General features: G+C 46.9%; 1 protein-coding gene across 1 annotated transcript; it reads left to right on the forward strand.

The window, feature by feature from the left end:
• The first annotated feature begins 1,371 nt into the window (after nt 1-1,371).
• On the forward strand, nt 1,372-25,046 carry EPGN (epithelial mitogen). Its single transcript, XM_006125394.5, has 5 exons — nt 1,372-1,510; nt 2,284-2,373; nt 11,237-11,354; nt 13,300-13,452; nt 13,854-25,046. Exons 1-5 carry the CDS (start codon nt 1,474-1,476, stop codon nt 13,885-13,887), a joined length of 432 nt encoding a protein of 143 aa, XP_006125456.1. The 5' UTR covers nt 1,372-1,473; the 3' UTR covers nt 13,888-25,046.
• Nucleotides 25,047-26,337: the final 1,291 nt, after the last annotated feature.

A 26,337-nucleotide genomic window follows, 5' to 3' on the forward strand; every position in this document is an offset into this window, starting at 1 on the left:
TTTCTCTGGAAGGGGTGCAGGATCTGGGGCAGAGATTGGGTGCAGAAGGAAGCTTGGGGATGGGGTACAGGAAAGAGTGTGGGGTCTGTGGGTATGTCTACACCGCAGGGTTTTTCTGGGATACCAAAAAACTCTGCCACATCCAGGGAACGCGTTTGCTCTTCCGCAAAAAAAAACCCCAGAAGAGCAAATGCGCTTTTTTGGGGAGCCAAATGGCGGAGAAGCTTCTTCTGGAAAAGCAATCGGAAAAAGCTATGCAAATTGTGGAGTGCAATTTGTGTAGCTTTTTCCGAAAAAAGCCTATAGTGTAGACCTAGCCTGAGAGGGAGTTTTGGTGAAGGAGGGGGTCTGCAGTGCACGAAGCTTCCTCCAACCCCTATCACGAAGAGGCAGATGGAGCAGCCAGCCGCTCCGAGCTCTGGGGCTGCTCCCTGCCTGAGGGTCCAGTGGGGTGGGCCACAAGCCAGATTTGAGAGGGCTGGCAGGCTGGATCTTGCCCCCGGGCAAAATCTTACCAATCCCTGTTCTAGCATCCTTCTGCCAGCGAATAGCCTAGCTCTATCCTCTTTGGAGCCCTGCTTCAAGTAGTAAAAGGCTGCTATCAAATCCCTCTTCATTCTTCACTTCTGCAGACTAAACAAGCCCAAATCCTTCATCCTCTCTTTGTAAGCCACGTGCCCCAGACCCCTGGTCATTTTTGTTGCCCTCCACTGGAGTCTCTCCAGTTTGTCCACATCCTTTCTGTGATGGGGGATCCAAAACTGCACACACTTCACTAGTGCCAAATAGAGGGGAATGATTATTTCCCTTGATTGGCTAACAATGCTCTTACTAATGCAGCCCTTTATGCTTCTGCTCAGGCCGGAGATGCAGCCAGTACTCGAGTGATGGTTTCCTATTGTTTCAACTATCACTAAACAAAAGGCTATTTCATTGCTCCCTTATTTAGCCTGCATGAGAGATGGCTAGCACACCCGTCAGCTACAGAAAGATCTGTGTCTTCCAAGTGTCCAGCTAGTGTCTTAACCACTGGCACGTCCATCCTCCCCAGGAATAATATAAGTCTCCCAAATACAAGCCACACACAAACTATTGCACATTTTTAAGTGGTACATGTGGCTAGTTTCACCGATTTCCACTTCCCTGTGCCTTGTTCCATTGTTTGAGGGATACCAAGTTTCTCCACAAAATACTGTCTTGGACTCTGAACAATTATGCCTACAGGTAACAGGAAACTGGTGTTTCAAAAGAAAACCTGAACAGATTGCTAGATAATGGTAGTTTGCTAAGTGAATGTGTGCTTGCCTTGAGGCTTTAGGTTGTTGCCAGATGCACTTTTTTTTTTTATTGGTAAGACCAGCAGGTGACGCTTCATGGTATATAAGTGCAAGAAAGACACAGGAGCACAGGTAAGCAGAACCAGCCAGCTGTCTGTCAAGAAGAGAAGAAAACACTGTTCAGCAGCGGGTTAACATGGCATTTGGAATGCTAATCTATATTTTGTTAAAAGGTAGGTTGACTGGGGGGTTTTATTGGTGTCTTGTAGACATAGAGTTTTATATTTCTACATTTGTTTAAGAAAGGTTCACTCATATTTTCTGTAATAACCTGGGAAGGGGGAACAGGGAGGAGACAAAAAGCTCAAAGGAATTCAGAAATTAAATTAGTCTCAATAGTTTCTGACGTCACAGAATTTTTGGACAGATATGATTTACATTTTGAGTGATTTTTTTTTTAAAGAGAATCTATCTGTCAGTAGATATGTCCCGTACAGCCTGTTGTAGTGAACTGTATTGTACGCAATATAAAGTAGTTACAATGGGATTTATAACAGCATGGGTATCTATGCTGACACTAAGCAAGCAGTAGCTAGTTTTCTGTTCCCCACAGTCATAACAGAATTGTGACCGAAAGAATTCAAAGAGGCAAGAGCACATTGAAAAAGAAATTTTTATTTAAGCTTATTCATACAAAAGCCCATTTAACGGGCACATTTGTACAGATCAGTGGTTCCCAACCTTTTTGAGCATACGGACCCCTTTTCAATCTATTAAAATTTCATGGATTGCCCCCTCGGGGAGAGGGGGAAAAAAGAAAAGGAAAAGAAAAGTGCTCCATGATGGGCCTGATCCTTATTTTTAAACTTTCCATGGACCCCATGCAGTACCTCCATGGACCACCAGGGGTCTGCAGACCACAGGTTGGGAACCACGAGTATGGATGAAATAAGCTTCATGCAGAAGTGCTCTCCCATTAAAGCCAATATGTGTTTGCATTACACAGCAATGGTAGCACCGGGTGAAGAGGCCGCTAGCACTGTTTCATCGCTAACCACAGACTTCTGGAATAGCTGGGCAAAAAATGCCACAGAAGGTATTTCTTGTCTAGTCTGTATTGTTTCAAATCAGCGTTTGTGGACTGAAAAGAAAATCCTATCTACTGAATGTAGCTGAATTGATAACTTCTCTTAACGTGGCTGCCATCGTGTTTATTGTCATTGGACCATTTCTCTACTAGGAAATTCTTGCTGAGACCACCTCCTCATTTCAAACAGGCCTCAGAAAGGAGCCCTCAATGATATCAACATTCACTGGCTCCATCTGGATCTGAAGTGAGCCAGTGACGGAGAAGTGAAAGGCTCCTTATCCCAAGTCATACAGGTTTTTTTTTTTTTTAAGTATTTAATAACCAGGTACAGTAGAATCTGTGCATTTTCCGAAGGCCACTCCTGCCAGCCCAAACCATTGTTCATTGTCTGTCTGTCAGCAGCTATTTCTTAACTCTGAATTGTCATGTCCAGTGTGAATACAGCTGATACACTAATAGAGGAAAACTCCCGACTCCCCTCCTTGTTACTGGATAGCTTCTTTGTTGTAGTCTGGGCTTTGGTTGCCTAGAACCCTACGACAGCAGTTGATGGTGTCCTTGTGTTCTTTTTCTTGTTTCTGTTCAATATCTGTCTGCTGAAAGGTGAACACGAAAGGTTGTAAAGACCTGAGCACCGTGCTTGTATTTTTTCCTGCCAGCTGCATTCTTGACACTACCGTAGGTATTAGCAATTTAATTCCTTGTCATTTAGGGAAATGAGGACTCTTGAAATCAGGTCTTGGAAGGTAAGTGAAGGAGGAATGGATTTTTTATGATTGTTTTAATAAGATGTATTTGTTTTTAGTTTTTAATGCTACACATTCATTCTTTTGAAACAACCTAAACAATTCTAAATAGCTTTTTAATCAATCTGTAATTCTTTTCCTCCCCATCACCCACAGAGAGTCAAAATATGATTCTGCTGACTGGTATCAGTCAGTCATATAAGGGCCATCATGGGCATCAGGTATGTAAGGCAGGAGAAGGCTCTGCCTTCCCAAACCGCCAACCAAAGCCCCGCCTACACTCCGCCCCCAGAGCACCTATTGTAGGCAATTTGGGAATGGAGTGTTGCTACCTTCAGCGCCCGCCTGCCCAGTGCTCTGGGGCTGGGGAGGCCAGGTGTGGCGTGTCCTCCTCCCTCCCCCAGTGCTCAGGGATTGGAGACACTGGACTGTGCAGCACAGCACACCCTGCCTCCTCCCTCCCCCAGTGCTCAGGGATTGGAGACACTAGACTGTGCAGCACAGCACACCCTGCCTCCTCCCTCCCCCAGTGCTCAGGGATTGGAGACACTGGACTGCGCAGCACAGCACACCCTGCCTCCTCCCTCCCCCAGTGCTCAGGGATTGGAGACACTAGACTGTGCAGCACAGCACATCCTGCCTCCTCCCTCCCCCAGTGCTCAGGGATTGGAGACACTGGACTGCGCAGCACAGCACACCCTGCCTCCTCCCTCCCCCGTGCTCCGCATGGCCTGACCAGCCCAGCCTCTCCAGCCCCAAGCTCTGGGGGACAGAGGAGTCAGGGCACATTGTACTGCCCGCCTGGCCCAGCCTCTTCCCTGGTGCTCGAGAGTGTTGGTTGGGCCGTGTGCCTTCCACCGGGGCTGGGGAAGCTGTGGTGCATGCATGCCCGCTCCTCTCTCCTCCCCTCCCCATGGCTGGAAAGGAGGAGCACGCATGTGGCATGCTGCCTTGCCTCCCAGGGGGTGGGGAAGGGTGGGGCCTAGCAGAAGGGGCAGGGCTGGAGGTCGGGCTGGTGACTTGCCTCCCCCAGTCCTGCCTTCATTGACCATCGATGACGGCCATAGTGGTGTGCAAGTAAAGAGATGCATGGTACTTTTTGGCCTGCTTTGTAAGTGCAGATTGAACCATTCTAGTTGGGCACACTCTGATCCGGCAACATCCGTCATCTGGCATGATTTTAGTTAGCCAGATGTCCATTTATCATGGGTGTGGTCAGCTTTCCCATTGCCTCGTAACGTTCGTTTACAGCTTCCAGTCCTGGCTCTGTGTTCTGTGCTGTTATTTAGCTCTAATTTACCCCTCAGTGTTTTCTAAGAACCCAGTAAGCAGTGAAAGTGGCTGTATTGCTGCTAGACAGCATTGACCTCCTGTAGTTTGAAAAATTCTCTGGTTTAGCACCAGTCAAGTCCCCGGGATGCTGGACTAGAGAGGTTCAACATGTGCAGTGCTTTCTTTTAACAGTGCGGATGGAGCCTGTGACCTGGCTTTAGAGTGTTTCTGTGTGGCATGGGTGTTCTTCCAGGGTTGGATATTAGGGATGTAAAGTCCTGTTTAATCAATTAGACAGTTAAACATTATGTTTAATCGGTTGACTATGTGAACAAGATGGGCACAAGGCTGCTTCAGCCCAGCTGGACCACTAGTTAACTAGTTATTCATTGATATCCTTATTGGCAGTAGAGGAAAAAATGGTTCTTTTTTGCTTCACATCGCTATAGATATTTATGTGGTGATTCATTGAGTAGCCTTGCTCTCTGCAATATTGTTTGTATTAGAGAGAGAAAATGTATTATGGGCCAGATTTTTACAAATTCACTTGCATGAACAAAGCCTTGGGTGCGGCTGTACCAACCTCAACATGCAGTTGCTGATGTTATGGATATAAAATGGATATTTGCAGTCAGCAATACATTGTCTTTCAAAATTGCTCCCAAATGCCGGCATGTACTTGCACACTTGGTTTTGTAGTGTGACAGACCCAGGGCAGCTGGCTACCATAGTTTGGTGGGGGGCAGGCATACCAGGAGCTGGGTGAATGGTTTTCTCTTTCCTGAATAAACTGCCAGAGACTGCTGCCACATAATCAGGGCAGGTACCTGAGGCTAATTCAGAGCTTGCCTGAAGCAGCAGGCTAATCAGGCACCTGCAGGCAATTAAGATTTGCTGGCCTACTTTAAAAGGTTTCCCCTCAGGTAAGGGGGGAAGGAGAAGAGCGAAGGACTGAGAGGAGGAAGTGTGTTGCTGGAGAGCTGAGGACTGAATAAAGGAAAGAGTTTGTGTTGAAGCAGGGAAGATTCGCTCAGGTACCAGGAAGAAGGTACTAGGGGAGCATTTGGGGAAAGTGGCCCAGGGAAAAAGAAGCTGCTTTGGGATTAAAAGTAAAACACTGTTAGTTGCCTCTCTCTAGGGTTCCTTAGCTGGAACCCGGAATAGTGGGTGCTAAAAAAATCTGTTCTCCCCACTGCTAAAAAATCTGTTCCTGAAAAGGGAGGCCAGGATTATGGAGGGTTTCCCCCGCCCCAAATCCTTTGACTTTGCCAGTGATGAGGATGGATCAGTAAGCTATGACCCTGGCCTCTAGAAAAGGTAAAAGGTCAGGGTGGAGGGTCACAGCGAACCTCTAAGGCAAACAATAACCACCTAGAAGTGTAGCACCCACGAGGCATGGCCAGAGCTTTGCCACAGTAGATATTATTGGTCCTCTGCTTTTAAAAACTGTAACCCTTTCAGAGTTAGAAGACTGGATTTGGGGGTGGAAGGAAATGTTTAGAAAACTCTTTTATGAATCTGGTCACATCCCTTTACTCCATCCTTCCACTTCCATTTCTAGGCAGGAGGAACAGTCGTTCAATAGTGAAGAAAGGAAGCTCATACTCAACACATGTTCATCGCAAACTCTTAGGAAATTAACTAACTCCCAAGGAAATGCCAGATTGGAATTTAGAGTATCCAGTGGAATTGTGGGGCCACAGCAAGGTGCTGCGTGAGGGAAATGGTGGGTGTCAGCCAATGAAAGGCAAACGTGTGCTGATTCCCACCCCATCAACCAAGAACCTTCCTCCTTGGCTAGTCTGTGTGTTATATACAGTCGTCTTCAAGTGTAGAGAGCAGGGGGTGGTGGGTCACCTGCAGAGGCGAGGTCAGTGAGAGGAGGGAAACAACATGGAGAGAGAGGCAGCTGGGCTGGCAGCTTCCTGAACATTGATAGGGAATATAAGTTTTCCTTCCTGCTCGAGGGGGGATGTTCTCCAATGTTCAGTGGGAAGGAACTGGGCGGGTGGGAAGGGTCTTGTCGACCAGAGTGGGCTGAGGGGGCCAGAACTTGGGAAGAGCTACTGGAACTACATGGATGGATGCATTGTCCGCGTCTCAGAGCCAGCAGCTCCTGGAGAATGCGGCGGTGCTGAGTTCCTAGGAGGAGCTCGACCCCCCTCTCTGCCCCAGGCACCCATTGTTTTTTCTGTGACTCAGCATCTAGGGGTGCACATACTGCTGTTGTCCTTGGTGGCAAAATGCAGGAGAAAGAACGGGCAAAACCCACCAGCTCTTGCCAGCTCATGGTCTGCTTACACAGCCTACTCCATAGAGCATGGGTTCCCAAACTGGGGGGGGGGGGATGAAGAAATTCCAGGGGTGGTGCAAGGCCACCCAGTTCCCCCCCCCCCCCATTAATTTTCCCCCCCCCCCAAGTTTTGCTGCTATTTTTGTTTTTCGGCCCCAGTCAGTTCCTTTTTTTTTTTTGGCTGCTATTGGGGTGTGGGGGGGACATGAGGGTTTATCAAAAATCGAAAAGGGGGCGTGATGCCGAAAAGTTTGGGAACCACTGCCATAGAGCACCCAGAAGTGAGTCAGCTGCTGTACTGAAGTCAGCTTAGTTCACCTCTGCTTTTACCAGCACCCCTGGGGAGGAGGAGTTTCTCATCGTCTCAGAAATGAGGCAATAGGCATAAAAGTTACCTCTGAAGAAATGATGGGCCTCTGACACTCATGCTGATTTTGTGTGTACACATATGGCCTCACTCTGTGTGTGTGTGTGTGTGTGTGTGTGTGTGTGTGTGTGTGTACATACGTGTGGTACCTGTAGCATATACACTTAGTTTTTCTTTTACAGCCACTCAGTCATTCTGTGTCAAACAATAAAATTTGTCAGTTTTGTCCTGGCCAATCCCGTCTGCCACCCATTATTTTGATTTCATGTCAGATTAGGTCAAATTCATCTCTTCTGTGGCAAACATCCACATGACTTAAAGAGCAAACAGGTATTAAGAGCTGGTTCTTATCCGAGGCTTTTTATTGGTAGATCACAAAATACTTTGCAAAGGTCACAATCGCTATGTGCTCTTAAAATAGCTTATCTAGTGTCTAGGTGGGTAAGATGATATTTAAATTGATATAATAGTCTCCGTATTGGATTAGAAAACAAGTTTTTCTCTTTGTTTCTGATTTTATAATTCATTTGAATGTCACTACTCTGAAATTATCCAGTTACAGTATTTAGCACTTTTAACTTTTATGGCTGGGAACTTGCAGCCCTTACTGAGACAAAACTCTCATCACTGTCAGTGGTACGCATGTGTGTGAAGAATTACAGTAGGACTGAACCCCTGAATTACAGAACTTTTCTCTCTAAGCTTTGTCTCAAACCATTTTCTAGGCATGTTTTCCTTCTCGTTTTAAATGCATGTGGAATAACAATGTGAGGTCGGAATTAGCTATTTTGTACTTTGCATTCTATGAAGATGGAATGCTGCCACCTTTTGGCAACTTGCAGGGATATATCAAACCAGGAAGTGTGTGGTGGTGGTTTAACACAGAGCGAAAATATTACAGGTTTATTCAGACACCTGGAGATTTTGTGCTTTTTTTCTATGCAGATAAAATTTACTAATGATAAGTTTTTCATGTACTTTAACCATCATACCACGGCATTCAGTGACATACTTAGCAAAAGAATCCTACCTCCCTGGCATAACTCCAGTACATGACATTTAAAATGAAAGGCAGAGCTTAACTCTCTTGTACCATGCGTGTTTGCTCGTATGCTCTATTGTTGTGGTTTGTGTGAATTAGTACTTGAATATGCTACAGGAAAGCAGGAATGCATCAGAGCTATTTGTGCTTCTGGTTCCGTATACGGTACTTACAAATTAGTATTATTTCTCTTGTGTATGATTTTTTTTTCGCACAGCGTGGAATCGTACAAACCTCGTTTAGAGACCCACGTCTTATCTTCACTTCATTTTTCTCCCATAACCTTTTGGCCAACATCTACTTCTGTGCTGATCCCTCCTGGCCAGCAAAGCTGGGACCTGCTCTTTCCAGAGTATGTCAGCACACCCCTTGGCGTGAGCTGCAAGCATTGCTACCGAGCGACGTGGCACAAAGGGAATGGCTACGCTGCAATTAAACAGCAGAAGCTGGCCTATGCCAGCTGACTCAGGCTTGGGTGTCTAATTGCAGTGTAGACAGACCCAAAGTGCTCCTGCAGTCCAGGGGCTGAGTGCATTGTCAGCCACCCTCAGCTAACCTGCTGTCATTCCTGTGCTTTGTTGTACTGTCACTTGGTGGCTAGGCCAGCCTCTGTTAACAGGGGTGTAGTTTACCACGTGTGGCATTATACTCTGATTCTTAGATGAAGGGTCCAATTCTCGGCCAGCATAAGTCATTGACTTCAATGTTTAGAAGCAGAGAATTTCCCTTCCCCACCTAAAAAAAAGGTCATTTTAAATTGAGGTGGGTTCTTTCCACTCTGGTAGCATTTCCTGACAGGGAGGAATACACCACCGACTTCTTTCAAGAATAGATGAGTATAGGTCCTTTTGTCCCCCAAACACCAAAGTGCTGAAGAAACCTGTGGCTTGATTCTGCTACCTGGACTCCTGCTGAGTTGCACTGTTGTCTCTCTTTGTCTGGAGCAGCAATCTGAAGCCCTGAGGATGCTCCACTGGGAGAGGAAATTGGTGAAAACAAGTATTTCTCTGAGGTCGTTTTTGTTTACAAAGAATGTACCAAGTCCTATGTCTCTGAGTGAGTGGAGAAAATATTAAATAGCAGGAAACCGCTTCTTGGCTTACAGCTCCAAGCCTCTTCAGCCAACAGCTCCAAAAACACTCTCCCTAGTTTTTCCCAGGGTCACTCTCTACGCTAGAGTCACCACCTCCACCTTTCTAATTGCAGGCAACCGGACTCCAGATGCCCCGCCCCTTCTCCCCAAGGCCACACCCCCATCACTTGTTCCTCTCCCTCCCCCATTACTCACTGGATCATCTCCATATCCCTCCTTCTCTCCCCCTCTGGATCCCCTGCTCTCGGGCTGGGATGGGAGCTGTTGAAACCTGACAATCAACCTGCTTGCAGATAGGAGGAGCCCCAGGGGAACAGGGGCTGGTGCGCGTTAATGACTCAGCGCCGCCTCCTTCCCCGTGGTAACCGGCCTTTTGGTGGCCAGTCAGTACATCTGTCTGGGCACTGCCGGGTCACCTTTTCAGCTGGACTTCCTGGTTGAAAATGGGGCTGCTGGCAACCAGACAGAGAAGCCAAAATCTGGGTTGCCTGAGTAAACCCTGGATGGCAGCCCTACTGTATTCTCCAGCTACTGCTGGGATTGCGGCTTCTTTTTTTTTTTTTTTTTTTTTTTGCCTCTGCTTGCCTCTGTGTTTCATCTGTTCCAAACTCTCTCTCTCTCTCCATAGCTCTCCTCTGCCTACTCAGTCCAAGCACCTGGGCAGGTTCACAGCTTCCTTTCGTCTTGGGTGCGGGGCTGATGGCGGAGGGGCTTCGGATTAACTCCCCCCAACGGGGATGTTAATTGAAGGGGGAGTTCACATCCAGTCTCAAAGAGGTACCTGACTGAGGCGGTCACCAGTCCCTCTCCACATAACAGTGTCTTGGATGGCAGGGGGACTGCTCCCCAGCCGGAGTCGCGGTGACAGAATCGGGCCTTTTGTACGTAGTCATCACTGATGTGCAGACATAAGGGGCTTACGACAGGTGACACGCAAGAGCCATCGAGCGCTGTTTTGAATAGGACGAGAAGAGGAAGAGCTGAGGACACAGGGGGGAGACGTAGCCATGCAGCATAGAATTGGGTCAGGAAACGGGTTAATAATGTGACTCCTGTAGCGTCATGGGATCGGTAGTAACCGCAAGTGGTCAGGACAAGACGTTGGCCTTGGGCTCCTCTCTCTGACAGCACCTCCAGCAACGCAGCCTACACGAGCGCCCTGTTGGGCTTTGTTTCAGTAGAATCTCAGCAGGAAGTGTCCACCTGCCCTGAGACCCAGGCCAGATGCTAGTTACTTTGAAGCAGGATTGCTGTCCTCCTGCACGTTGTTGTTTTTCTTGCCATCCGGACGGAAAGTCACTGTTGTCCAATGGGCGGGTAAGAACTCACTCAGCTGTGTCTAAAACAATCCCCTGAAACGACCGGCATTGATTGGTGGCTCTGCCCAATCAACAGCTCCCGCAGCCTTGAGGCTTGTTCAAACAAATATCCCCTCCCGCTGGCAAGCCTTTGAGCCCTTCCCTTCTTTTGTCCCACCACGCACCCCCATCCTGCGGCCCACGACTGTTGGTCACTGGCTCCGTTCTAGCAACAGTCCTGAAGAATGATCCCGATTTGTGCCATTTACGGGGGGGAAATTGGCTGCGAGTGGTGGGGAGAAACAATGGGCAAGCTGCCTTAAAGCAATGGTGTTTTGCCCTTTTGATTAAAAATTAATCCCAGCAGAGCAGATTCAGAAGCACTGGCTGACAGCAAGGTAAATTACAGCCCTGTGCCTGCCAGTCTCCTTGCACTCCTGCCCTGCTGAGTTTCAGGCTGTGTAATGCCGACGTGAACTTGGAATGAATCTAACACATTCATTAAACTGCTGCACGTTTATGAAGAGGAAATCGGGATTTGAAAAAACCTCCATGCTAAGGCATTCAGTGCATCTGTCCTATTTATTTCGCAATGGCTCTATTCGCCAGTAATATTTACATCACGTTAAACAGGGTGTGCAATGGGTTTTCCTCTTGTAAATGACTGTACTTTTTTGAAAATTGCATGATTAATGTTTCCAAACAAATTTATTTCTTCACATGTAACGTTTCCTCCTCCCCATCATCTTTCCCAATAGACTACTCAGAGGAACCTGTTGCACTGAAGCTTATACAGTCCTGCCTTGAAGAGCACAACAGTTATTGTATTAATGGCCTCTGTGCTTTTCATAATGAACTCAAGAAACCCATATGCAGGTAAATCAATTGTGTGTTTAAATGCATGCCCTTGGAGAAGTAGGCATTTCTATGTGTATTACACTAACTAATATCTCCACCAGTATTTCCTCTAAGTTTTTCCATCCATATACCGAATACATTTTGTTATGTGCACCAAGGCATGTGTGGATGTGCACCACCAATAGACATACATGCTGTGGGATGTGGGCAGTGGTGGGCACGCTGCTAATCAGCTGGGTGGCATTTGAATCTCTCCTAAGTGGCTGCCCAAGCGCTCAGCTTACAGGGAACATGAGAATCATAGAATCTTAGGGCTGGAAGAGACCTCAGAAGGTCAAGTCCAGTCCCCTGCTCTAGGCAGGACCAATCCCAACTAAATCAACCCGGCCAGGGTTTTGTCAAGCCGAGACTTCACCCCCTCCCTAGGTAACCTATTCCAGTGCTTCCCCACCCTCGTAGTGAAATCGTTTTTCCTAATATCCAACCTAGACCTCCCCCACTGCAACTTGAGCCCATTGCTCCTTGTTCTGCCATCCATCACCACTGAGAACAGCCTTTCTCCATTGATCCCAACCTATAATCTGCTCTGCATGCGGGCATCAGTATCACATTCAAGTACTTCCCCTGAAGCCACTGGGCCATGTATACATGCTTCACGTTAGGCGCCATGCAAATCCAGGTTCTCGATAATGAGACCTAGAGCTGTGGGAACACTCTACTCTTGGGAATTAAAGTTTGCTGGAGAAGGCAAAAAGATAAAATGGCTGGAAGCCACTCTTGACACAGTCTGATCTCAGAACTGCAGCACCAAGCTGACGTCTGAAGCTAGGGCATTTGATTTCCATCTGCGCCCATTTTTTTGACTGCTGGGCCCAGGGCAGGGGCCACAAAGGAGCTCTCTGTGGAGCCCTGCAAATCCACAGGTTTTCTGCTTTGCACCTACGCGTGTCCGCGTCCGTGGATGTGGATATTGGTGGATCATTTTTGCAGATGCAGATACTACACAGGGCTCCAGATGTCTGGTTCTGGGCATGGTCCTGCACCAAATCCAAATCCAGCTGTGGGGCACTTCAGGGCTTCCTAGAGTTGTTATTAGCCACTAGGGATACAGAGACAGCAGCACAGGGTGGCAGCAGCCCCTGTTCACAAGGATCCGGAGTAGCTCCTGTCTGCGAGGGTCCAGAGCAGCCTCTATCCACAGGGAGCTCAGACCCCCCACCCCCCATGGACAGAGGCTGCTTCACAGCATCCTCCTCTTCCCTGCTCCCCCCTGCACTGCTGCCTCTGTTTTTAAGCTGGCTTCTCACACCACCAACTCCTGCCTGCACCTGCTCTTCCTCCCCCCACCTCTGCAGGAGGCAGCAAGCGGGGGGAAGGGGACTGTGGAGCTGGTACATGCGGGGAGCCTGCTTGAAAGCTGCTCCTCACACATGTTGGCTCCAGCCTGGCCCCCTCCCCCTCCATGTTGCTGCCTCTCTATCAGAGGCAGCAGTGCCGGTGTGAGGGGGCAGGTGTATCCAGTGCTTACGGGGAACCGGCTTTTAAGCCAGCTCCTCTCGTGCACCGGCTCCCACTCTCCCCTTGCTGCCTCTGACACAGAGGCAGCAATGCAGGCGGGGGAGTACGTGGAGTAGACAAGATTAACTGAAAAGCCCAGGCTCCTCGGTTAATCGTGTAGTCGTCTGCAAGCTGATATCCCTGTTGGCTACCTTCGGGCCCAATGCTCATTACAACAGCTAGGTGTCGCCAGAAGGCAGTATTCTGCCTCTCGGGGACTCTCAGCAGGCGAGATCCTGCAGCTTCCTGACCTACAGGGTTCTGACTGCAAAGTAGAATCTGCCCTGCCCCATTTGGCTTCCTTCCACATTGCCCATTGTTTCAAAGCCATCAAAGGGAATAAGCATCTTACAGTTTCAAGTTAAGATTTTCTGGATACTCCTGTGGGTTGCTTTTTTCGTTTTAGGTGCCTGACAGGTTACAACGGAGAAAGATGTGAGCACTTGATATTAAATTCTTATGTGCTTAATTCTTATGACCGCTATATTGCCGTGGGTATTGGCGCTGGAATAGTTCTGAGCGGGATCGTTGCTCTAATCTATTGCTATGTAAGAAAGAGGTATGGAAAGGATATTTTCTTGGCCATGAGGCTTGCTAAGTGCATTTCTAAACTGTGTAGCATACCGAGAAGCGTGTGCATTCTTATGTCAAGGATTTTAGTTAAATATGGTTCCTTTGCATGATATTAATCTGAACAGTCTGACCCATTTGGGGGTATAAAGCAGAGGACTCTGGAGTTTGTCCCTGCCTCTGTCACTCATTCATCCTCTGACCTTAAACAAGTCACTGAATTGCTCTGTGCCTCGGTTTCTCCACCTGGACCATGTAAAATGGTTCTGAAACTGCCCAGCCACGCTGACTCCCTAGAGACTGCGCGAGTAGGATTTGGCTGGATTTCTGTCATGGCAGGAAGTTCTATCCTGGTGCAATTAGACTCACCACATCTGTTATCCCTTTTAGATGCAGGAAGTTGAAATCGCCATACAAAGTCTGAACCGGGGCAGCGACATTGTGAAGCTCTGGCACAGGCCCCTGATGGACGTGACTGTGAATTAGAGGTGGTTCGACGCTGAAAGAACTTCCAGTGCCAACAAAATACTAGCAGGTGCCACGCCTTGCCTGATAACCGGAGACAATGGAAATCAAATAGCTGGTCAGCCTAGCCTTCTTCTGGCTACCCAGGAGCCTACTCTATGGCCCTGGGCCATGTGAATACTGCAGATTTGACAAGTGAGTTAAATGCAATTTGCGTTTCTTTGCCACAGTGGATAAAGGCAAGAAATCTTTGGACTGGGAGATGAGTGAGCACAGAAAAGATAGAATTAAAACGAATGACATCTCTTTTCACATGGACTCTGAAAGTGTACCTTTAACCTAGCAGCTCCCCGCACTCCCAGACTTGTCAGCCAGATGTCTTCTCACCCAGTGATGGACGCTGCTGGACAAGAGGAACAAGACTGGAGCTGCTATAGAAGGAAGCTTCAATTTTGTTGTAACGACCCATTAACACAGTTCTACCCAGCGAGATTGACTCTCATGGAGTGTATCGTATTTCACCATCAACGCATGAAATGGACAAAGGAAATGTGCTCAAAATATGACCGCAATATGCTTTGTTTTTCTTCATCACACTCAAAAGATGTCTTCAGATGAGATTTGTTCTGGGGAAATCAAATGGATTCAGAGGACAATGGTTTTTGAAAGACTTTGCAGCTTCGAACCATGGGTTTTGGAATTAAGAGGCTGATCATTTTCAACATTGCTCAGAAGGGGGTTCGTTTCAGGCACACTGTTCATTGCGGATCCAGATTTCAGCTGCATTTAGACCCCTGGGAGGGGAGGGAGGGAAGGCATTCAAGTGCCTAAATGTGTAAGGGCAGATTTGTAGACATCATTTGCCTTTTGAAAATTGGGCTTTCTTGTGATGGGTATTCACTTTTTCCAAGTGGTGTGTGCCATGTTTTATTTATGTAATGTGCACTAGTGCTCACTGCAAATGATCTAAGAAAAGGTCCAGTTTAAAAGGGGAAATGTGCATTTTGACCACCGTCCTATAGCACGACTTGATTAGAAATGCCAATGTAAAATTAATTTAGTGGCAAGGAGTTTGCCGTTCATTTCCTTTAGGTGTCAGAGAGCATTGTGCAAGGTATATTGGTTTGGTTTTCCGTAGCCCTGCCTTGCTAGTCTCCATGTTCTCCATGTCCTCGTTAAACACTCTAGCTGTCTTGTTAATTATCTTACATTATTTTTTTTCTATAGTTTGAAGGGCAATTTCTGTTCTCACAATTGTTCTGTTCAGAGTAAATTTATCAGCCTGAATCATTTTCCTTTGGCTTTGTATGTTTGCAGTGGGAGCAAAATTTGGCTCAGAACAATTAAATCATTTGGGCAAATTCTGCATGTTCAAAACCTGTGCTCAGCCTGGAGACACAATGGGTTGGACATTTTTTCACCAATTCTGATCTCTCCCATGAAAATGGCAATGGTCTCACGGGTCAAAGGAAAAAGACCTCATGTTTGTATGGATTTGTCTGTTTACACAGCAATGGTCTATATGTACACACACACATGCCTTATGCAGATTGCACTTGATTTGATCTGTGTCCAGAATTGCTGCATGCCAGAATATAGACCTACATTAACAAGCCTTTTGAAGTATGGATGTTTTGTGTCATGAACACCAGCAACTTATAACCTTAAAAGGTTTACACAGAGAGATGTGCTTTTGTTTGTTTTAACATCCTGGCTGGAATTTTCACAGCCCATTGGAGTGAGCAGCTGACTTGGCCAAGTGGCTAAGTTAGTACTTAACAGGGTGCATAATTAGCTTTCAAAAGGATGCCAAGCAGTGTTCCCTGTAATCTGTATGCTTGTATGGCCATTTAGAGAGATTTAAATATCACCCAGCTGATTAACAGTGTTTCTTTAGTTCTACTGGTGGTGCACATGCCTTGGTGCACATAAGACTTTATTCCGCACATGGATGGCAAAAATCTGCATATGGATGGAAAAGTTGGAGGAAACAATGCTGTCAAGGCACATAAGGGTTTTGTGTGCCTAAAAATGCGTACACCTGGTTCTTGTGTTTTGTGAGTACAGCCTAGTGTATGAGCAAATTGGGCAGGGAGATGGCTGAGCAGATTGTGTGACCTGAAATAAATGCATGTTCAGGACACACCTCACTGGTTAGGTTCTCTTCCCGGTGCCTTTCTGGCGACAGGGAGCACTAGAGGGGCTGCCTAGGGAGACCCTAGGGTGCAGGCTCTGGTCTTGGATTAAGGGATCTGGAGTGTGAGGGACTCTGAGCTGAGCAAGGGGCAGGCAGTTGGGATGTAGGAGGTTCTAGGTGTAGGCTAGATTTTAGAAAAGAGGAGACTGAGGAGACTGAGGGGGGATATGATAGAGGTCTATAAAATCATGAGTGGTGTGGAGAGGGCGGATAAAGAAAAGTTATTTATTAGTTCCCATAATAGAAGAACTAGAGGTCACGAAATGCAGTTAATGGGTAGCAGGTTTAAAACTAATAAAAGAAAGTTCTTCTTCACAGTGTGTAGTCAATCTGTGGAACTCCTTGCCAGAGGAGGCAGTGAAGGCTAGGACTATAATAGAGTTTAAAGAGAAGCTAGATATTTTCATGGAGGTTAGGCCCATAAAAGGCTATTAGCGAGGGGATAGAAATGGTGTCCCTGGTCTCTGTTTGTCAGAAGCTGGAGAAGGATGGCAGGAGACAAATCGCTTGATCATTGTCTTCGGTCCACCCTCTCCGGGGCACCTGGTGCTGGCCACTGTCGGACAGGCTACTGGGCTAGATGGACCTTTGGTCTGACCCAGTACGGCCATTCTTATGTCCTGGTTAGCAACAGTCACTCCAAGTCCTTTTGCTTCCTTGGAGAGTTGCAAATTGAAGTGTCAGCAGAGGAGGTTTTGGAACAAATGGATAAACTGAAGAGTACTAAGTACCTGGGACCAGACGGCATTCCCCCAAGAGTTCTGAAGGGACTCCCGCATGAATCTGCAGAATTACTGACACTGCTTTGTAACCTCTCCTTCAAATCAACTTCTGTGCCAAACGACTAGCTAATGAGATGCCCGTTTTTAAAAGGGGCTCTGGAGCAGGGTTCCCTGGACCCTGGCTCCTGTCCCAGCATGAGCGTGGCCCAGCCCCTGGGAGCAGCTGGGGCCGCGTCTGCTTGGCGGCTGGTGGGGCCAGGACCGTGGTACATAGTCCTTCGCTAGTGCCGTAACTATGGGATCATCTTTCCACTGACTGGGAGTTTCTTAATGGAAGTGCAGTAAAATACTCATCTAATGCTCTAGCAGCAGCTCACAAAAGGCAGAGAAGGGGAAAGAAGGAAGGAGATTATCGCTGTCCAGGGCATGCAGTGTGGGAAGACCAAGCCCAAATATCCCTTTGTTGGAATATACAGATGACGTCTGCATCACTGTGGTAAGACTTGATATTTGTAGCAGTTCCCTGGGCATTGTCATGACCAACTGGCAGGATGTACCCAAATTATCCCTTGAGGCCTAGCGAAATAAGACTGGATTCAACCACCTTGACGCCACTGGTTCCCAGGGCCACACAGCAGAAAGGAGCTACGTGGAGCAGGTTAGCATGGCTGGTGTGGCCCCGACATACGCATGAAAAAGCGGTAAAGGGGAAAATCAGGCAGTAATCTGTTCTGTTTCACAAATCCTAGCCTTGGCCCGATTAGTATTACTAATGTGCAGAGAGACTGCAGTACAAAGGCCAACATGGGTCAGCCCGCTCTGAACTTCATCCACCCTCTGTGTTTGCAGCATCATTTTCTTGTGGTTGCATTTGTCTGGCAGGTCACATCCCACTCCCGGCGTGTTCCTGTAGGGGTCCCCATTGTACTGTAAGTTGAGGTAAATCATTTGAGACTCCTCCTTAGCAACCCAGGCTGAGAAAGGGATGGCTGCTTCAGAGTTCAGTGTAAACAGCCATTAATTACCGTGGCAGCAATTGAATCTGGTCCTTTGACTACTTTCTGGACCTGATTCTGCTCTCTCTGAATTCCAGTGAAGCAAGGCCTATTAGAATGAATCCTTATTAACCCTGGGGGAGCTGGAATAATCCCTGACTCACAGTTTGGTGGCTTGGTTGAACTCGGTGCATCCTGCAGAAGAGACACCCACAGCAGACTGACAATTATGGCTGCACCTAGATGCCCCAATCAAGACTGAGGTCCCGCAGTGCAAGATGCTCTAAAGTACGGCCCCTTAAAGCAGTGTTTCTTAAGATTTTTTTATTGAGCAAAAAAAAAAAAAAGTCACCTGCCCCTTTAAGGGTGGCCATTTTGAATTCTGATTGCCGCGGCACAGAACACAGTTTAAGAAACACTGCCTTAAAGGGAAGTCAGTCCAGCCTCAAAGAGCTTATAGTCTCAGTGCACCAGACAGACAGATGGTGGGAGGGAAACAAGCACAGAGAAGAGAAGTGACCAGGATTGGAGAATGAATTAGGAACAGAATCTAGGACTCCTGCGGCCCAGTCATGGTTCCAGTCCATCGGCCCTACTGCCAGTGTTAAGGCTCTGCACATGTGTTAGCCACCACAGAAGAGATTCGTTGAGTGCAAGAGTCCACAAAATAAATGTGGAGCCTGCATCCTCTGGTCACCAATGTTGCACCCCACCTTTCTGAGCATTATGAAGGTTCTTGCAGGGCAAATAGGTATTTTCAGTGTCCATAGTTTTCTTAAAATCGACCAAAACAAAATTCTCAGCATTCTTGTCATAGCTGCTGCTTTCTGGGGACTGCAAGTTGATAACCTTTCTGTGACTGACTGGGTTTATCAGAAGGCAGGTCTTTAGAGTATGAAGGACTTCAAGGGATCTGTGATTCATCCCATTCTTGTCCTTCTAGTTCATTTCACTCTACCTCTTCTCCCCGTTCCCCAAAGCGTTACGGTCCCAATCCTGCCATCAAAGCCACGGGGGGACACTCTAGTTCTCATTGTGAGACTTGGGCCATGGTAGGCTAGCTTATGCAACTCACTCATTGCTTTGGGTGGAGAAGAATCTCAAACACAAATGAAAATTAAGACTCTTGTAAATGCCCATCCTTCAGCAAAAAATTAGAGAAAGGTTCAGATGTGCCTCCCTGCTCCAGACTTGTCCAATTGTAGAGAACTGGATTTCACTTGTGGTTTCAGAGTTGAATTCTTCACCCACACAAAGTTCAGAGATGTCCAGGTCTGAGGTTTTGCTTTAGGCAACTACTTAAATGTTGAGGTTCACAAAAAGTTTGGCCGTGAATACTTTGTATGATGACTGTCAGATTGTGATTTCCTCATTTTTTTATTATTCATTCTGTTCATCTTTTCCCCATCTTTTACTAATGGGTGAATTACGAATTGTTCACAGTGCACATTTAATATTGGATATTTAAAGGTGGAGCCATGTAATTAAGGCTAGGTCTACACTATAGGTTTTTTTCGGAAAAAGTTTTACAAATTGCACTCCGCAATTTGCATAGCTTTTTCTGATCACTTTTCTGGAAGACTCTTTTCCACCATTTGGCCCAGTCTAGACGGGGCCAAATGGCGGAAAAGCCACCTCCTTTCAGCGGAGCCCTTATCCCTCATAGAACGAGGGATGCAGGGCACCCTGAAAGAGCATGTTTGCTTTTCCACAAAAAAAAAAAGCAGAAGAGCAAATGCGTTGGACACGGAAGAATTTTTCTAGGCGGTATCCCGGAAAAGCCCTGCAGTGTAAAAGTATCCTAAGTCATGACTGGTCAGAGAAGTTAAATAGTATTGTTTCTGTGCCCTGGTTAGATGAACATTTAAGTACTTCCAGCACAAATACTGACACATCCAGTTAACTTTTCACATCCCCAGTAGAGAATGTCTATAAGTATTAAGCCTTTGAAGGGCATAAGACAGTTCAAGCTTTGTTATCCAGCATGCCTGGTGAAGGGAGGTTGCCGATGAATCAAATTTGCTGGTTACTCGACCTTTACACCGATGGTTCACGAATTTTTCACTGTACACCAGCCATCATTTCAGGATGGGTTAGATAACATCCGCTAATGGTATTATACACAGAAGCACGACACAAACTTTTCTGCCACAAATTTGCAAACTTGATTTCTGCAAGTGCTGGAAAATGTTGAACAATGATGCTACATGGCTATCGTAATTTTTCTGGATAACTGAATTGTATTGCCATCTGTGACATACCCATGTTTTCTGGATATTAAAGTACCGGATACCACAGCTTGTACTGTGCACCTGAATGCAGGGGGAAGACTGCCTTACTACACCTGTCTCGGACACAAACGCAACTATCCAGAGTGCAGTGCAGGTCGGGTTATAGACCTGCATAGAAAACCTCTCTCCCCCGACTAGCTGCCTCTGCTGGCTGTGCCTTGTGCCTTGCCTTTCCACTTCCCAGAACTGGAGCCAGATTACTGCTGCTCCCTGTGCTGGGAATTCTGTACCTTTTCCCTTTCTACTGTTATCATTTGGCATCATTTTTAAAAGAAGCATAAATCAGCCCAAATAATTCCTCTTTTAAGATGGTGCGGAAAGACGATTCTAGCTAGAAAACGTAGAAAAATCCAGCATCCAGGACTGTGTGGCTTAAGAGGAGGAACGACTTTGCTATCTAGAAGTGTATGACTAACCCAGGCAAAGCTAATTAAGTTATGATGAAGTATTTAAATTGAACTACCCAGAGATAAGAAAGTGTATTTGCCTCTTATTGTTATTGCAAGACAATAATGAGCTGCGTTTTATTGAATTCTTGAGCTGCCTAACATGGATCAATGGAAGATTTGGATTTGGCACACCTTCCAGGCACCCTCCCAGGGAGGGGTTAGTAGTGCAAAGCTTAATGGTAGCTAGGCAACAAATAGATGGGTGAGAGGACTCAACAGGTAGTCACTGCAGGCTGTTTTAGGTAGCAGGGAGGATCCACGTGAGTGAATGGGTCCTCACCTTGTAAGCAAGGTCGTGCTTTCAGAACAGGCACCCACTACCCTGCTTGTGGGTGAGCAGAAGCAAGCTAACCCTGCAGAGAAGGGTGTGAGCAACTCTGATCCCTGACTCCAGAGCCAGGCACGCTAGATGGGACGTTCATTTTGTGGACAGCTTTGTGAATGTCTAGTTTGCACATGTGTTGAAGAGCAACTCTCTGGACACACAGGGACCCCATGCTGGCCACCGGAGGCAAAGGCCTTGTCTGCCTTTGTGCCCTTTGGAAATTCTCCACTCTCATCTGTCCCTGGCGGGGCCCTGCTTGGGGTATCAGCTGATGGGAGTGTGAGGATGCCATGTGTGGTCACCCCCCAGACATCTGGACCTACTCCGAGCAGACTCGTGTGACTCAGGCTATGTCTACACTGCACGGCTATTTCGAAAAAAGCTATTCTGGAATAGTTCTTCCGAAATAGCTTATTTCCAAATAGCACTTCCACACTGCAGGGAAGCCTCAAAATGAGTCCAAGGCCGGCTCCCCTAATGTAGACGTGCTATCTCGATTTGGAGCCCCAGAAGGAATAACTTAGAATGGCCCTGGTGAGGGGCTACTTCGAAATAGCCGCAATTGAGCATCTACACACATTATTGTGAAATAGCTATTTCGGAAGAGGCGTTCTTCCTCATGGAATGAGGTTTACACAAGTTGGAATAAGCCGTCCGTCATTTCAAAATCACGGAATGGCTGTGTAGACGCTTGCATTGTTATTTCGGAATAACGGCGCAGTGTCGATGCACCGTCCGTGATTAAAACAGCTACGTCTTGTCTGCTCTCGCACACCACTGCCAGAGCAGCAGGGGCAAATGTCTGAAATGGGGTTTGCCCACTGTCCGTGTTTTTGTTAGTCTCTAAGGTGCCATAGGACGCTTCATGTTTAAAGTTACAGGGTAACGTGGCTAGCACGCTGAGACTTGAAAACATCTCATCCAGCCACCGCCAGGGGGAGTGTCGGCTGGTAAAGACAGAAACTCGGGTGTTTGAACTGGAGCTCTAACGGGGAAGTGTCTCTGTGAAGGTTTGAGGTCTTTTCCCTGGCTTTCATTTATGCCAGAAGAACATAAGAATGACCATGCTGGGTCAGCCCAAAGATCCATCCAGCCCCGTGTCCTGTCTGCTAACAGGTGCCAGTGCCGGATGCTCCAGAGGGAGTGAACGGAACAGGTAACGATCAAGCGATCTCTCTCCTGCCGTCCATCTCCACCCTCTCACAAACAGAGGCTAGGGACACCATGCCAGTGGAGGATCTGGCCCAATGTGACTACAGGTTGGTTGTCCCTGGTCCGGCACTGTCCGGACCTGACTTGTCCTAAACAAGAGTATTTGCTGGACCAGGGGAGGTCCCCTACCAGTGGTCCCAAGTCCACTGCCTGCTGCCGGCACCCTAGTACAAGGCTTCAGTCCCCTGCTCTTCGGTACTGCTGGGGGAATCTAGCCCTATGCTGCCATGGGCTGCCTGTAGACTCTGGCCCTGGCTACACTTGCTGCAGGCTGCTGGGGGCTACCACGGGGCTTTGGCCCTGGTCCCGCACTGCCCACCCTATTTCCCCCAGCCTCGGCTGTCTCTCCTGCTCTTAGGTTCCTGGCTCTCTGGTCCAGAAGCATCCGGGGTTCTGCCAGAGTAGAGACTGCCAGTTTTCAGAGGTGCAACCTGTACTACAAATTCTGAGAAGTATCCAGGGTTTCTTTGCCACTCATTTCCCTCCCATGAGAAAAAAAAACAAAAAACCTCAGTCTAAAGTCCCAGCTTCTTATCTGCTTGGCAGGCAGGATGGTATCTGTTTACCTTGGGCCTGATCTTCCTGTTAAAATCAGGAACGGATCCTAATGCAACAATAAGAGCAAAATCTGGGGTGTGTAGTGGCTGCCTCTGGTGCAGGGGGACTGTTGCAATCTTTACAATTAAGGTTTCCACGAATAAATGTTACCATCGTGTTTGCAGTTGTGTTGCTTAGGCAAAAAGACTAATATTTAAAGATCTGAAAGATACGAGGAGAGAGTAATAACCCTGGGACTTTTCAACTTGGAAAACAGATAACTCGGGGGATATGATAGAGGTCTATAAAATCATGAATGGTGTGGTGAAAGTAATTACGGACAAGCTACTTATTCCTCATAACACAAGAACGAGGAGGCGCCAAATGAAATTATTAGGCAGCAGTGAGGTTTAAAACAAATAAAAAGGGAATATTTCTTCACACAACACACAGTCCACCTGTGGAACTCCTTGCCAGTGGATGTTGTGGAGGTGAAGGCTATAATGGGGTTAAAAATTAACTAGATAAGTTCATGGAGGATAGGTATTAGCCAGGATGGACAGAATGGTGTCCCTAGCCGCTGTTTGCCAGAAATTGGGACGAGGCAATGGGACAGTTCACATGATAATTACCTGTTCTGTACATTCCTTCTGGGGCACTTGGTATTGGCTATTGTCTGTACACAGGACCTCTGATGGTAGGACAAGAGATGGTCTTAAACTGCAGCAAGGGAGGTTTAGGTTGGACATTAGGAAAAATGTCCTACCTGTCAGGGTGGTTAAACACTGGAATAAATTGCCCAGGGAGGTTGTGGAATCTCCATCAGTGGAGATATTTAAGAGCAGGTTAGACAGACACCTGTCAGGGATGGTAGATGGTGCTTGGTCTGGCCATGAGGGCAGGGGACTGGACTTGGTGACCTCTCAAGGTCCCTCCCAGTTCTAGTGTTCTATGGACCTTTGGTCTGATACAATATGTCCATGTTCTGTTCTAACCACTGAACACACTACGTAGCCCACCGAGCATGACTAAGCTATTGCTGGGCTGCTGGCTGAAGCGTGCTGTCCTTAACAAGCCTTCCTCATAGTCACTCAAGACCTGGTCTTGCATCATTGAAGTCGAGGGGAGCAGAGGTCATCTGACGTCACGCCACTCAAGTCAATGCAATCCGTGCAGCTTTCCATTAGCTGCAGAGCTGGCCTCTGTGATGCAGGTGTCTAAACAATTCAGCAGTGCTTGAGGTTGCTGGAGTATTTTTAAAAGGAGAAATGTTGCCTGCACCCCTCGGATTAGGGTTTGTTGGTAGAGGGGTGCTCACGTCCTCTTAAAAGAGCTAGCTGGGGTGAGACAAGTTGACATATGCACCTGCGTCATGGCTACAACAACACTGCAACCTGTACATACACTTGCACCTGCGTCACAGTGGAGTAGTCTACCTAGCCTCACATTCAGGTATCTTGGATTGTGTTGAAATAGAGCAACGTAAGCAGGCTGTCTAAAGATGCTGAAAACAGGAAATTCTATTTCTCCCCTGACCCCGTTCCCCTGCCTCATTAGAACCATTCTTGTTTTTTTCCTAGTCACACGCTCGTTACTTTCACACACAAGCATTCCTGAAAGTACGTCAGCAGAATGGTTCTTTTCCCTCAGGCTTGTCAAGAAAACTCCTAAATTCTTTCCTCCATCTCGATCTGCTTTTCCATCAAGATTAGAGCCACAAAAATGTTCTCCGTTGAGGCTCGGGGCCAGATGCTTCCCTATGCGTGAAAACTTGTGCAGGAGCCTGCAAATTCCATCAGCTTCCTCCTCCTGGATCCCAGAGGTGAGTGTGAAACAGGTCAGGGACTGGATTCTCCAAATACAGTACTGTCTTGAGCTCTTCAAAGAAATCCCTTGGACCTCAGGATGGCAGTGAAAGCCAGGGCTCTCGTCCCCTATGGTAACATGGCTACCTCTGGAGCCATCCTTTGGTGGCTGTTCCAAAGCATCTTCACCGTGGGCAGATGTCTCTTGGTGCAAAGAAATTCATTGGGCCCCCTTTGTCTCTAATGAGGACATCCCCATGGATATGCAGTGGGACATTTGCCTTGCCCTGGCTCTGAATCTGCCCTTCTAAAAAAGCAAAGCCATGCCCCAGTGGAATGAAGAGCAGGAAGACTTCTGCAGGGGTGGGAGGAAGGGGGGGGAACATGCCATATACTTACTGCTTCACTCGTTAGTTGACCTCTGGCCAGTTTTCCCTGGTTGTGACACCCCTCTGCTAACTGTAGCAGAGGGAAGTAAAGTTCCTTGCGCTGGTGATGGGGCACTTGCTACGTCGCTATCACTCTGTGATGCTTCAGCCTAACTTCCAGTAAATAAAATCATAGACTCAGAAGACTGGAAGGGACCTCGAGGTCATTGACTTCAGTCCCCTGCACTTCTGGCAGGTCTTAGTGCTAGCTAGACCACTCCTGGCAGATGTTTGTCTAAACTGCTCATAAAAATCCCCTGTGACACAGATTCCACGTTCTCCTGAAGCAATTTTCCAAGGTTTAACCAGCCTGACAGGAAATTTTTCCTAATGTCCATCCTAGACTACCTGAGCTGCAATTTAAGCCCATTGCTTCTTATGCTAGCCTTAGAGGTTAAGAAAAATTGAATTTCCTTCTCCGTGTAAAAAATCTTTCATATATCTGAAATGTCTTATTCCCTCTCCATTTTCTCTTCTTCAGACTAAACAAATCCAATTCTTTCAGTATTCCCTCATTCGCCCTTTCTTAATTCTGTCCTATTACCCTTCACAACTGCTGTTGCTTCTTGGTGTTTACACCTTTCAGATGTTTGTGCCTGGTGCACTCTTCGTTTTACCCCCTAGTTGTCATTATAGGCAGAGGAGGCTATCGTTAAGGTTGCCTAATACTTTCCATCCTATAACACTGGTGTCCATTCTTATAATTTTGTCAAATGTTAACCATGTGGGTTGAAATTTTCCATGCCGGGTGTCTGATGCTGGCTATTTTGGAAATTTACAGCAAAATCAGTTCGGCTGATTCAGAAAATGAGACCATGGAAGGTATTTTTGTCCATTTTAAAAAAAAAATCTTACAGTTGTTAAATTGAAATGCTCTAGCTCCTGCATCCTTTGGAACAGGCACTTGAAATTTGGTGAAGAGGTTTTCTTCATCATGGGATATTGTCTCTGTAAATGTCTCTCTCCACATTTAATTCATCTAGAGCCAGACCTTCAGCTGGCAAAACTCCTATTTACAACTTTCTTCACATGCTAATGAAACTCCCCAAGTAATCTCATATGCCCGTATCTACCATGAAACGAAACTGTATTTCCACCTATCTATCAAACTGCTTGTGGTTTCCATTTCAAAGTAGGTGGAACAATAGTAAAATATGGACCAAAGTCCTTATGTATCTCTTGCGTTTTACCAAATAATACATATTTTAAAATGTCGTTGACCCATTGGCTCTTACTAAGCCTTTTTATCATACAAGAATAGAGAATGATTTGTTCATCCATTAAACATTAACTTGCCTCGGTAAACCTAGAAATCATAGTGCTATCGAACTTGTGTACCAAGCTATGCTCCAGAGCAATGCACTTGTACGTTGTAGTAATTGACAAAGCCATCGAGACGGATAATAAAAAGGCACTTTAAAGGTCTGCTGCTGTACATGTGTAATTTC

Source organism: Pelodiscus sinensis, chromosome 4 (assembly GCF_052426305.1).
Source record: "Pelodiscus sinensis isolate ZL-2025 chromosome 4, ASM5242630v1, whole genome shotgun sequence".
Taxonomy (NCBI): Eukaryota; Metazoa; Chordata; order Testudines; family Trionychidae; genus Pelodiscus; species Pelodiscus sinensis.